The sequence below is a fragment of the Anopheles marshallii genome, chromosome 2 (genome assembly GCF_943734725.1).
Source record: "Anopheles marshallii chromosome 2, idAnoMarsDA_429_01, whole genome shotgun sequence".
Taxonomy (NCBI): Eukaryota; Metazoa; Arthropoda; class Insecta; order Diptera; family Culicidae; genus Anopheles; species Anopheles marshallii.
Genome location: NC_071326.1, coordinates 14,886,438 through 14,900,904, shown reverse-complemented (window position 1 = coordinate 14,900,904; position 14,467 = coordinate 14,886,438). Strand labels below are relative to the sequence as shown.

Genomic DNA, 14,467 nt, shown 5'->3' with positions numbered 1-14,467 from the left:
TCAACGCGCGATACCACGGAAGAGTGGCAACTCTGCGCGACGCCTTATGCTGTAGGTGCGAAACTCTAGAAGACATCATAAATTAAGACATTCACTAGCAGCATCTGGTGTCGTCCGGAGTTTCCCTTTCCAGTGAGCAACATAAATTCACCACACATTAAACCAATGCACACACACACACACGCATATGGTAAAAACGGTTCGAAAAATCCGCTCGCTCCCGCCAGATCTGGAACGATGCAGATAGTGGTGTAGTGGTGCGTACCGAAACAACCACAAAACTGACAAGTAATTTGTCTATTTCGGGTAATTAACAATGAGCCGAAACCGAAACGCAAGACGCAAAGCGCAAGCCACACACAAACACACACACTCATCCTCCACAACGGCGAAGTTTTCGGGGCGACTTGGCAATTAATTAGTTTCCTAGTTGTTTTGTCTTTTACCACCAATTCCCACCAAGCTAACGGCCGAATGGGGAGGAACAGGGATAGGAGTTTTTACGACCGAAACCAATCCACGACTCCAACGGATGGAGGTGACTGTACCCCGTACCTCTTCCTCTCGAGACACGCTGAGATTTGAGGAGCCGACTTTTTCGACTTTTCTGACCTTTCTTTCCGACCATCCACCTGACTCGTCCACCTTAGTACCCTGTAAGTCGTTGTAAAAACGTGTTCCAGTTTACAAACTCCTTGTGGATATTCCCGGGTATTCCCTTCTCCCGCATCGCGTCTGCATTTTTGGTTTTTGTTTGATTGATTGTGGCCAAGTGTTCAGACATACAGCATTCTCTCAACCGCAGCACATTCCCGGGGAGTTCCGAAACCTCGACTGAACCACCGCGAAGCCGGATACCGTAACTCCGCATTCGAAAGGGCACACACTCGGTCGAAACGCACGCATTCTTGTGACCGCGCGTGCAGGAACCCGGTTTCTCCACTAAAGGAAACACCGGCAGACATTCGGAGCAAAGGGACCGGGCGCCCACCGGGTGCTGCGATTTATTTCCAACCCCGGGAGCTCCGCGAGGGAACGAAGCAAGTGATAAAATAACAGCTTAAATCAATTAACGAAAATTAATGCAGATGAGAAATGCCACAGCGTGCTCTGCCGAACTTAAAAGTTCGGGATGACTTCGGGAGGACATTTGGGCATTCGTACTGTTGTTTCCATTCTTCATTCTACGCCACCTCATTTCATGCGCACGCTAAATGGGATTCGCCCGGTTCGGGGCTGACGACGAATTCCGTTCATTTCACTCTCAACTCGCACATCAACCTCCAGGCAAACGGTTTGTCTTCCCACTCTGGCCCTTCCGCGCTTTGTAGCGCGATGTGAACAAATCAAAATATTTGCGGCAAAAGAATTTAAATTTCGAAAGTTTTGTTTTCGGTCGGTGCTTACATGGGACGGTTGGAGATTTGTTTTTGTTTTAATCTCGCTGCAACCAGCTGGATACCGATGGTGGGCTTCGTTTTTACATTCCCCACCACGTGTTCGCCGTGTCGAGTGCGGAGTTCTAAAACCGAGCCATTAAACCTTTGGAAGTAACTGGCAGGGCGAGGCAAGGCAAAACCGGATGGAATGTGTTACAGTCTTCCACTGCTGCCATTGCGATTGGAATTTCCTAAAGCCTTCGAACATGCGGGACCAAACAGATCATGCGTGAATGCGGCAAAAATGTTTGCCACTCATTTAGGGCACGATCAAATCTAGTCCGAATTGTCAGAGTAATTGCCGCATACACATTCCATCACTTCGATCATATGGAAACGATCAAAGATATTGTGATTTGTAATACAAAGGAATGAATGATCCATCCAAAGATTTGTGGTGTTACGAGTGACTCAAACAGATTGCATCAATATTAAGAAAACACATTTCCACTGTCAATTGTTACATAAAATCGTTCCTATTTTGCACCATTTATGTACAGTTCCGGCTGCATACCGAGCATACCACTTCTACGACTTCAGTCGATTAAGCAATTTTGTACTCTAACAACAAACTCCCATCCTTCAATATCGTTAATGGTTAAAGGTTAGTGAACTCGACCGAGTAAGCACGAAACCCACGGACCGGATAACAGCCGCGACAACATTACATAAGTCATCCGGAATGGTCATGGAGCAAACGGTAAATGGAGAACCGATTACCAACCAATTCTGTCTAATTAAAGACGTTGCCACGCAGAATGGGAAGTCCCCTTCTACCGAATCGTTTGCCGTCATTTTTCGGGACCCGTACACCAATTATCATCACCCAGGCTGCTTCAGAGCTGTCCCGGTGGTTGGATCGTGTATTATCACACCCATTTCCAGCAGCAGTCAACGGAAGGATCCTCTGGCCCCGCGCACAATTTCCCGAAATACATTTAGCCCCAGCATCCGTAAACATGCACAGACGTAACGGGTTCCGGTTTGGGATGTTCCCGGACGGGTAGCAAACCCCAACAGATGGGAGTGCTTAATTGTGCGCCAACCGGTTGCCTTAGACAACGACAACCGTGGGTTTGTACGTTGTGGAATCAAGCAAAGAATGTGCCACTGCGCAGCATTGGTCTCAACACTCCAACTCAATTGTCGTTAGTCGGAAACCTACATCAAACGTTTCGGTACCTACGGAAAGGATGTCTTTCCTATCCGAATATGCTAGCCTCTCGCTTTCTCCTTCCCTTTCGCTGTATCTTACAATGGCAATAAAATAATGGAAAGCTATGCTGCACAATGGTAATTAACAATAAATTTTACTGGCTAATTAAGCACATTGAGCGCAGTGATTATTATAATTTGGGACCCGCGTGCTCGCATTTCCAGCTGCTACTATTTTTAGGACCATTTTTTTCTTCTATCCCCCCGGCGCGATGTCAAAGTCACTGTCGGGACCGTTCGGGATAGCAAGTGTCGGTCACAGGGAAACAGGGAAAGATTGATGAGGCAGCATTATCCCCAAACCAGGGAAGGAAAAAAAAGCCGAGGGTGCTTACACTTCATTGCCAGCGGGCAATGTGCATTTTAAGGCGGTGAGCTAATAGGCATCCCTGCACACACCCATATTACACATGCTTCTCTCGCAGCGGAATGCACTGCCATTGTAATTAGCAGCCGTTTTGGTGGCACATTAAACATCGATCAAGTGGAACGTATGGATTCGGTGGCAACGGTGGCGATTGTGGCGAAGTGGGGACGATCTTTGCATACCGCATCAGACACCGTACTATCACTACCATATGTCTTTTTTTATTTAACCATTGTTGCGATAATGGTAAGAAACAGCTTATTAAAATAGTTTTGCTTTGAGTTAGGTATGCGGATTGCGCATTCAAACAGTCACTACACACTTGGTGTAATTAAAATTCCGTTGCTGTGATTAATTAATGCTTTCGGGGCGGCCCAGTAGTGTATTGATAGCAGCACCGATTTACACACGACAAGACCGATCCAAAATCTCATCCGGACTAATTCTCCGTACACAGGACTGACTATGCAGCTACGAATAAGTAAAGTAAAAAAGGCCAGTAATGGCAGACCTACACCTTTTCAGGTTGTTGTGCCGATACAGAAGAAGAGAATTAATGCTTTGAGAATGAATCTTATATTAAGAATGACAAGTTAATCACTAACATTCTGTGAAGAGCCACTTAAATCATGAGTCGGCTTTGTAAAAATATCACGAATCATTAAAACAGATATAATAAAACATAAGTACTTATAATTTTATTATTCTTCGTTGCCTTCCAAATCATTAAATATTTTATGATAGCAAATTTAGTATCATTTAACGAAGCTTACAGGATTCCCCTGAAACATTATTATTCGATGATTTCAATGGCAATGGTTTTCAATTTTCGATTAGTTTTTATTTCATCCTCCTACATTAATTCATTCATCATAAATTAAACAGTTGCCCCATGCTATTTCTGTTTCCCGGACTTTTTCCCGTTAATTTAATACATAGATGTCAGGTTAACTCGTCATATCGATTGCTTTTTTTGTTTTCACTGGAAATATAGATGCTGCTAGCATCTGGTTGCTCTTTTCTCTTCAATTCCGTAGAATTCTATAATAAATTGAAATTGCTCCACTGCTAATGCGAACCCTAGGTATGCCCACGCTTAGCTGGTCTACAAACGCTGGTCCCTTACTGGAAACAGCTACCCGGGAAGAACGCCACCAGTGTGCCCCGAAGTGATAATTATGATTAATCGTTCCGCAAATCCCAAGACGCCTCTTTAGCACTGATTCCTGCTTTCGTGCTCATCTTTTCAACACTATCAGCTCGAATGGCGTGCGTTTCCAAAGCGCCATTCCGTCAGAAGTTATTTCGTTGAATCTTTCTTTTTCGTTTCGTTCTTCACTCACTCATGTGTCATGTGTTATCTCCTCAAGCAAATACATTTCATTCCCTGTTGCCCCGGCTGTTCAGCCAAGGGCAAGCGATGACTGATGTCAAGCGTGTGAGCTGACGAATTGATGGTTGATGCTGGAAGAATGAGGGCATGATAAAAAATGTCTCATCTATTTTCCACCTCATAATATCGCCTCCTTCTGCGCAACGGCAATGAAGCGTTCTGCCATTGCGAGAAGTGAAAACCCCCGCAAGGCGGAGACCAAATTAAATCACAAAATAATAAGAACCTCCGCGAAATCTCGCCTAAAACAATTTGCCTAAAACGATAGCTTCGTGTTTGATTAAATTGTCTCAAACCGGCGTCCGGCATCCTTCGGCTGCTAGAAACGGTTCTCGGGTATTCAGCCGTTGTTTTCCCAACAAATAAACAGTGGGGTACATTAAAGCCGTGCCCAACACTAATGCAACAAATTAGCATTATAATGTGGAATGAAATAGCCATTAGTAAACATTGCGATGTAATTTAATTAATTACCACAACCATTCAGCGTGTATTCTCCCACGATGGGCAGCTTGTATGGGGTGTAGCAGGCATTAGTTTAATGCTAGATAAGAAGCTAGTTGTTAACAATCATTGTAGCGCGGAGATTGTTGAAAAGAAAGCCCTAGTAGCTCAGAATCAGGACAGTGCAGAACCCAACCAAGTAGAATTTAGACTTTATTTTAACCACATAAAAGATGGTGTATTCACAATTTCAACCAACAATTCCTTTCTGGCAGCAACAAAACATAGCTCAGAAGGCAGCAAGGCATTCCAACATGCGTCTTAACTGTATCGGTTCTCTATCCCACAGTAAGCGTGCATTACAAAGCGACTACAAAATCATGTTACAAAGCAGTATGTAATGCGAACCAGTTCATTTCTCCTGCACGTGTCCGTTACGCACAAACGGCCGTTCGTTGATGAGGGCACAGTTTTACTTTCACATTTGCAGTACATCTACGCCGACGCGTTACAAAGCGCGTACAAGGTGCGTACCCATACGCCAAAAGCCGATTAGTGACACAAACACATCTGTGACATCCGAATTGTGTACCAGACGTACAACGATAGTCTTTTTTCTGTGACCATTAAATAAAAGCCCGATAGGCATACCCTTGCTAATGAACTGACAAAGGGCCACTCGCTGGTTTTGGGCAGGTATGTTCCAGCGCCCTCTCCACACATGCCAACACCAGTGGAAGCGAAGTGCAATCGGCTCTACAGTGGAAAAAAACACACACATTCGCAGATACTCGCACAAATGTCCCATTTTATAAACCATCATGCGCATTCATCCCTCATCAAGCAAAGGCTATTGGCTGAGCCTCCGTACGAAAGGGACAGATGATCTAATGCACAGATGAAAATGACGAAAATTTCACACCCGCCACGGAGAGCCACGTGATGCCATCTGTCCCGGCTGTTCGGAAGGGCGCACAGGACACAAATGGACCAGCACTTTGTGCTACAATTTATGATCGTTTTACTTTTTTTCATTATCCACTGATTTCCGTTCCTTTTTCCAGCTGGCGAACAGCGTGGACAATGTTGTGCCGCTGAGCAAAGCACACAACATCGAGGTTTACCGACGGAAATTAAACAAACGGACGCAAAGAAGAGATGAGTTGTAGCCGTTGGAAAACACCACTAATGTTAATGCATTACTCTAAAATATGCGATACTGATTTGGAAAGAATTGATCAACCCATCTCGAAAGTGGAAAAAATACAAAGTTATCGTTTACCGACAGGCAAGGCAGAGACTGGTTAGTGTAAAACTCTTGGAAAAACGCAACTCCGGACTTCATAACCAACGATCTCGTTACTCTATCGCGATTCTCCTATCGCATCCTTCCCGTTCGTCCGTGATGACAGGCGTAAGTAATTGCAATTAGATAATTTCAGACACAACTTTTTGTTTCCCAGTCCGGGCCAGAGCTCGCGAAACGCTTGGCGTTGATTTAGTCCGCAATAATTTGATTAGCTTCGGCAAAACAAACCAACCAAATAAAAAGTATTCGCGCAGCTTGCACCAGCTTGAACCCGCGTGAGTTCGCGAACGGTGTTCCGTATCTGCTTACATTTTTTCAAATGCAAACCGGCCAAAAGTTTTGTACTTGAGCAGTCCGCGAAAAAAACAAGAACTCAATAAAACTTGAAACTCTATAGCAAAAAAAAAATCATGCAAGAATATGCTTCTTGTGCACAGAAAAACATTCACACAAACACCAAATACAGCGCAAGGAAAGCGTTCGGAAATTGAATCCAATTAAGTAAATTATTTAATGCCGATGTACCGGCCGGACGGCGGCCGGTGAACGAGATGACAAGCAAACTTGGCGAGATGCGAAGAAGAACATTTCACAGTTCGCGTGGTAATTCTGCACTGAACCACGTTGACTGAGCGCTGCATAATGAAAATAAAAGCTTGCAAACAATACAACCAAATCCCATAAAACATAAACACGGCTTTACGATCAATTATAAACGTTGGCAAACAAACCAACTACCGCAAGCTGGGGGTGAGGTAGAAGGATTAATGAAGTGAGTTTGTGCGCCACCACCGACATCCAAAACCTCCCCACCGCTCGTAAATATGTTTCACAAATACTGCTCCCACCACGAAAACAAATCATTTAATTAGCGTTGACTACCGACGGATAGTCTCAAATTGTGGAGCCCGGTGAAAAAGTTGATTCTACCACACTTCTCTAATTGTGCGCCCCGTTCTGGCTCACCCAAGTCGGAAAATCCCGTCCCCACCGAATCGAATATCGTACGCGAAATTGATTTCTATTTAACGATAAAACAATCTTTCCACGTCGAACAGCTGGAAAACACACGGCGGGTGGGGATGGTTTGCGTTTGATTAAAATTTAATTGCACCGATTTGATGATTTTATTGGCTCAACAGTGGTACGTGGCCGGGAGTGAGGAGAAAACAGACGAAATTGATTGAAATATTTAACCCACCCACCAGCCACACTCAGCCCGGCACGGTGAGATGAATCCTGCAGACGGCTAAGTCCGGGAGCGATAAGTTCCGGTTCATCGTTCATACCACCCACCCAAAACAACCTACCCGGTGTGCCGGTCAAAGTTCAAAGCGAAAAGCAGCTTTTGTTCGAGCGCAAAATCCTCACCCTTCCACCGTGAATGCGAGCGAGCCACCCCGGTAAAGGAAGAAAAGCCCCAACAGTTGAAAAAGCTCTTTCATCTCGCTGGGCGACTGGCGGGGATGATTATGCTGGCCACCGCGCGGTATATATGTCTGTTGTCCCTGGGTACCGACAGGGTTTCTTGCAAGGATGCTTCTGCGTCGGCTAGGCAGACCGGGCTAATCGAAACCCATCTTCCATGCCATCAACCCGGCCCCAGCCCCGGGATCGTTGAAGAATCAAATTATTTCCAGCGCATCGCCCGGAACGGGATGGTACTGGTGAAAGGCGGCAAAAACAAACGAACGAAACAGATCCATAAAGCGTACTAAAAATGCGGGGTACAACAGGATGCAGGCAAGATTTTGACCCGGTCAAAACATACCGAAAACAAAACCAAGACAACAACCAACAGCAAAAAAAAACCCCACCGAAAGATTATTGCCCTCGCCAGTTGCTCCCCGTCTAAAAAGGGATTTTAAGCTGAAATGGCAGGTAGGTAAGTGGAAGATGGCAAGGACCTGTTGTTGTCGTTGTTATCTGTCCGCAATAACGCTACAGCGGGGTGGCGCACGGGAGCTTCCAACCGCCGCCATCAGCAGACCGCTGCCTCCCAGGCACCGGACAGACAAGCAATCAGATCAAAAAGTTGACGAGCGCCATCATCCATTACCGTGGGAACGGTTTCGGCAAAGATAAATGAGAGCAGGTTTCTGGCGGTGCAGTTTGCGCGTAACCGCACCGGGACCGGCTCATTCAACGACCGTTTCGGCAAAGATCATGTTTTTGCGACCAGTAGTCCTGCCTTATTTTCGCAAAGCATCAAGAAATGTCTCTAACTCCATCCAATCCACAACAGCAACAACAACAAAAAACCTCGAATGCCCGAACGGTATGCAAATTAACATATCGATTTCCTCCCACCGGGAGTTCTCCAACAACAACAAAAACTGCCTATCTAATATTCCGATCCTTTCGAGAAGGATCCACACTGCTCCCGGGAAGCCCTGTTGCTCCGGTGAAGTGGATTGACCTTTTTTTTCCTTCAACCCAAGCTCCAAGCTTACATCACGGCTTTAAGCTTCCCTGTCTATCTGCTGCTTAACCCTGGAAGTTGTATCCTTCGATCTGCCTATATCGTTCCGACCGAATTCTCCTTCGTTGTCCCAGACCAGGCAAGCTGTTTCGGTCAGCGTGGCCCAACAATATTTTTTGGGGTATTTTGTTATTAAAATCCCTGTCGCCTGGCAAAGGCATCTACCTCCCCCGCCGAGGGCACGGGATTTCTTTCGTACACCGTAATTATTAATTTCGACATCTACGTGCGGGTTCTCAGTGGAAAAAAAGGAGACAAACAAGGTTGGCGCCAAAGATGCTACGACTTTGAAGAAGCTTACACTAAAATCGATGCAAAAACAAAGCGTTCAATGTGTACTACCATAAGCGACCCGTACACACAGCGACTTTCGCGATAACCTTTCGCTGTGTGTTTTAAGCTTATTTTGCGAAATTACCAACCATTTCCGTGCCTGTGGGTCGCTAGGGTCGAGGGTAAGCATATGCGTCGGCTGATAAGCGATGCTCGCAGTGTGCGAGAAGTGGGTAGCAATGGGTTGTCGTTGTTGGAACAATAAACCGTAAATCTAAACTAGCGCTCGACCATCAGCAGCTGTGGCCGACTTTTGTAAGATTATGCTTCAACTGGAGATAATATGTCGGTTAAAAGAGGAAACGCATCAATTGGTTCTCTGGGACTTTATGCAGCAAATGAACGAGATTCTCTGCAGAACACTTATAATTCCTTGGAGCTAAGTACGCCGTTAAAAACTATTTAGAATAGCTATACAGTCTTTTTCTCGAAAGTAATAGCTACAGCAATATCTGGTAAGCAATTCTATTCATTCTACTCATACCAACTTCTCGGAATTCACTGAGACTTCTCAGAATTTACTGAGACTTCTCAGAATTTACTGAGACTTCTCGGAATTCACTGATACTTCTCAGAATTCACTGAGACTTCTCCGAATTTACTATGACTTCTCTCCATTTATTGTGACTTCTCAGAATTCACTAAGCCTTCTCAGAATTTACAGAATTGTATCCAGATATTCTCGTACATCTGAACACTACTTGTGATTATTTGGGGTGCCTAGTGCACGAGACTAGACCAGAAATCACGTGTATGACCTATTTTTGGACCTCTCAACTGTATGAACCTAACCCCTAAACCGAAAAAACAACGATCTCCACTAACTTAAGATATCGTTTGAAAGTTTGAAAATGTCTTTTACAGTAGATATAAATTCCCCCACGCAGGAAGTTCATTTCATTCCACTTTCCCTATCACTTATCAATTACTTACCACACCGGGAATTGCGCTGCTCCACCGATTCGCTATCGATTCGCAATAACAATTTCAAAACTTGTTCCCGTTCGGCACATCTCCCTGGGCACCTGGGACGGAATAATGGCTGTACTTTTGTAAAATATCACCATTCGAATGCAGCGGGTAAATGGTCCATCCAATCGTACTTTACCGCATGTGGAAAACCGTGTACGGTTATTAGCGAGAATGGCATCAGCATTATTTTTTTTTTGCTTGCCCCGATCTTTATCTCTTTCCCACTCACAGTGTGTCTTTGCCATCCGTAGCCGCCATGTTACAGTGGAGTTTCCCGGCAGGCCCATGAGCCTTGCTCGGCGGCCGGCTTTGCGCTTTCGGTTACAACCAAAAGCCACCCAGAAAATGCAGAGCAGCCGTGAACACGATTCCCCCAGCGCAGAAAGCAAGGAAAGCTGGAAAGCAACAAAAAAAAACGCTCTATGGAGGGCAGGGCAACGAGTACTTCCATCACGAAAACCCTGCAGGGTTGCTTCACGTCAGCCACACGGGGTGGCTGGAAACCTCCCAAAACGCAAAACGGGATGGACCGGAAAACCAAATATAAAAGTCCACAGACCCCGCAGGAGTCGCAAAAGTTGCAGTCTTCGTTGATTTATTTTTATGATTCTCTGGCCCGAAATCGTTTGCGAGTTCCGACGGTGTTTCTTTTTTTCCCTTTGCTGGTTAGCTCCACTCGCAGGTTGGGTAGAACGGGGTGGAAATTCTGACCGGAGAGCTTGCCGCTCGTAGATGGTAGACAGGTTGCTGCCCCAATTGCGGAACCCTTTGGCCCGATGGTCTTACGTTTTTACTTTTGCAGGTCACTTCGTGTTTTTCGGTTTTTGTCTTTCGGTTTTGCTCCATTTTTGTGTTTGCGTTTTTGCCTGCAGGTGCCATCCGACTATCAACCGACAACACCAGGCCATGCCGTATGTCTCAGGTCACCGTCGTCGTTTCACTTGACTTTTATTCTCGGCTACATACGGCCACCCATCTCCTCGCGCCGCACTCATTCCAACAGGCCGCAGGGTAAAAAAAAAAGAAAGATATCTGTCTGAAAGGTCTTGCCCGAACCCTCGAGCTACCGGATCGCATCCAACTTTACGTAAAGGTGCCTTCCCAAAAAGACACACTACACAACTACCAGCCGAAAAACCTCAAACGTACGAACTCGAATCGTAAATTACGTTTTATTGCATTTTAGTACAACTTACGCTGGGGCCCGACTCTCCGGTGAGTGTTTGCATTGCTTAAGATTCGCTGTGCGCCAGACGTTCGAAGGAAAGGTCCTCACCGAATCGCTTCACCCTTGTCCATCCCCCTTTTGGGCAAAGCGTTTGGACGAGATCTTCCAAATCTTCGTAAATTGGCAAACGAAATGCCGCACGTCTTAGGGAAAACATCGGCAAATCCTGAAAGCTTCACAAACACACGATCAAACCAGTGCCTCAATTTGGAGGGAGGGGAGGCTTAGGATACCGTTTGTCGAACTGAAGGGAAAAAAACCACCCAAGATCTGGTCGGTACATTAGCAATGAAAATTACCTTTTCCTGAAGTTGCTAGCACGGAACGATATTGTCGGTTGCTTGCGTTACAAAGCGCTCTACAGCCCCGACACATCAAAAGCTTTTATGTGTTGCTTGGCCGTCAGGGCACATCGAGAGAGTGAGAGAGACCAGCGGGTATGCCAGCACCGACTGGACCCGAATTCTCGGTGCGACTAATTTGGCCAGTATTCGTACAAGACTGTTGACAACGATGCGAACCCAAAAGCTGAATAATCATATCCCGACGAATCGGGTCCGCATCAACTCGGACAGAGGGAGGAAGTATGTGGATGCGGATTATGCTAATGCTCCCACTAGTTCCCAGACGCTCTGGGCCAACCGGCGAAGGATAACGTTGCTGCACGCTTTCGGTAAAGACGATGGTAATGACGTAATAAAAAACTTATTCCAAACCCATTTACGAGTAGTGCAACTTTGCCCATAAATAGGATCATGTTTGCTCTGTACTACACCTCATGCAATGCCAAGTGTATCCATAATTTTGCCCCATCCAACACGATCCTCTAAACTGCCAGCATGTACACTCTCCACGGAATGTGAACGAAAACACACACACGTTCACTCAGCATTACACGTTTTGTGGTGAAGGAATTGCTATTTTTCCATCATGAGACTCGTAAAATTTTAGGTACATGAAAAACTCAAGTTTGCTACCTTTTGTGTGTGTTTGTGTGGTTTGTGGATTTCCAAACCCAAAAGCCAAACGGTTGGCGCAATGCCATCGGGCCAGCTGGTGGCAGTGGACAAGCGGAGAAACTTTAGCGAAAAGCATTCCCATCATGCAATGGTTTTTGGGCAGATAGCGGTGCTACAGCATAAAAATGTGGTTCATTGAATAATCGTGTGCAGCAAGGGCGCCACTGCTTGAACAGTGCACCGGAGTAAGACGGTTCGTGAGCAATTAAAACACAGAACTTGTGATTTTACTTGTTTATACAAGACGTAAAGTTTTTATTTCCATACTTACGGTTGCCGAAGCACACACGCCATTCTTTCCGTGCATTCATGGCTTCTCACAACATCGCTACAACACTGCGACTTCTGATGGAATCGATCAACTTTGGAACGAAACACATGCGAAACAGAAAGCGAAATGAATTTTTCCAATCTCCAAATTCTATTGCATAACGTGCACAGGAGTTTTCCAGTCCCAAGCAAACGTTTCGTAACATTGGTTTAGAAGATGTAAGCAACGAACAAATATCTGTTATCCAAATAGCAACATGGAAATCCTTGCAAGTACACCTTTGGGTAAGATGTCCTATTCCTTGAAAAGCACCTTATCACGCAACACTGCCCTGTGATGTCAGCAAACAAATGCACACGGAAAGTTTGAGATTGCTGGGAACGGAATTTCAGTTGCACTCTGGCACCGACAATAATGGCGACCATGCCGAAGAGATTCGTTAAGAATTGGAAGAAATTAGAAAAGTTTTGCCCTATCTTGACTAGACTCTGTGTAACAGAGTTCAAATGCTTTACCTCATCAGGTAGGTATCCATTTATTGGGAAAATATTTAAAGCTTTTCAAATTGGATATAACTCACATAAAGCTTCTTGGAGTTTGGAGTTGGAGTTCTATAAACTTCAACAAAGTGGAGGTGAGTCTTTATCCTAACAATACAGCGTTTGTATGTAGCAGGGTACCCATAAAAATACAGAAATATGGTCCACTTACCGGTGTAGAGTACGGATGTGCCGTCAGACAAACGCCGTCCGCCTTTAGCTGCTCCTGCAACAGTGCCTCCAGTTCGCTCAGCATCAGCGGCGAACTGTCCCGCTCCAGGCTGTCACTGTTGTCCGACAGCAGCGACTTTGGATCGTTCAGCTGAAAGTACACGCTGGCCGCACCTTTCTCGCGCAGCAACCGCACACTCTTGAGCAGCTTGCTCCGGTGGGCCGGATTCTGTACACCGATCGCGTCCAGGTCCGGATCGCCGACCTGCTTGCAGATCTCCAGATCGTCGTATCCATTGTCGAGGAAGCTTTCCGCGTACTGGCCGAGCCCGAGGGCGCGCAACCACTCGCACACGATGTTGCTTACCGCCATCCTTCCGACCAGTACCTTCCCCACCTGTATACGTGTGCGTGTGTGTAGATGCTTCTATCACTTCCCTTTTCGCCTTACCACTTCCTGGGCAAGGAAATTTCCACACAAACACACACTCAATTAACTCGCACTTCCGGACGGGGGGTGTTTTGGAAAATGACTGGAATTTGGAAATGGCCTTTTTTTATGTTACGATAAGCTTGGCCGAAAAAAAGCACACACACAAACACACCGCCGGTTCCGTTCACTCTGCACCAAACCTTCGCCACCACTCCATAGAGGCGCGCGCGCACGTGTGGGAAGTAATGACCGTACACTTTTACACACTCCTACATCCGAGCACTTTATTAAAAACTACACACACACACACACTCAAGCAGCACAGCACTTACGCAAAAACAAAAAGCTTCACGTACCCCTGTGCCGGTTTCCTCCGGAACCTACGGACCTAGAGTGCCGGAAAGAAGAGGAAACTTTAACAAACCAAGCAAAACGAAGGTAAACACAAACGTTTAATTAAACTTGTCCTTCTCCTGTAAAGCAAACCGCTCCGTACCCATGTACACACACACACCCAACGTCCCATTTCATTGTGCCGGGTTTATCCTTGTTTCCTTTTCATCTTCTCACAATTTAACTCGCTCCGTCCGTCGTGTTCTTTTTAACATTGTTTTGTACCATTTTCCTTTTGCTCCTTTTTTGTTTAATGATCTTTTTCGATTACTTTTATCTTCCTTTTTTCTGCCCTCTGCTGGGCCCTTTTACGTTTGTTTTCATTTGTCATTCCATTTTGGTTTTCACTGTAGTCGCACGGTAAATCGTTTGGAGTAAAAGCTTTCTGGTGCCTTTTTGGACAGTTTAGCTTTCACGATCGACGGCGTTGTTTTAAGTGCCCTTATTATTTGTTGAAAC

The 14,467-nt window shown here is 45.6% G+C and overlaps 1 protein-coding gene across 1 annotated transcript in view; it reads right to left on the bottom strand.

The window, feature by feature from the left end:
* The window catches only part of LOC128709757 (uncharacterized), a 104,674-nt gene extending 91,106 nt beyond the window's left edge, over window positions 1-13,568 (bottom strand). Inside the window, exon 1 of the mRNA XM_053804776.1 lies at window positions 13,184-13,568. Within this exon, the coding sequence (XP_053660751.1) occupies window positions 13,184-13,555 (372 nt within the window). The 5' untranslated portion in view covers window positions 13,556-13,568. The remainder of the gene's footprint in view (window positions 1-13,183) is intronic.
* Between the last annotated feature and the right edge of the window lie 899 nt (window positions 13,569-14,467).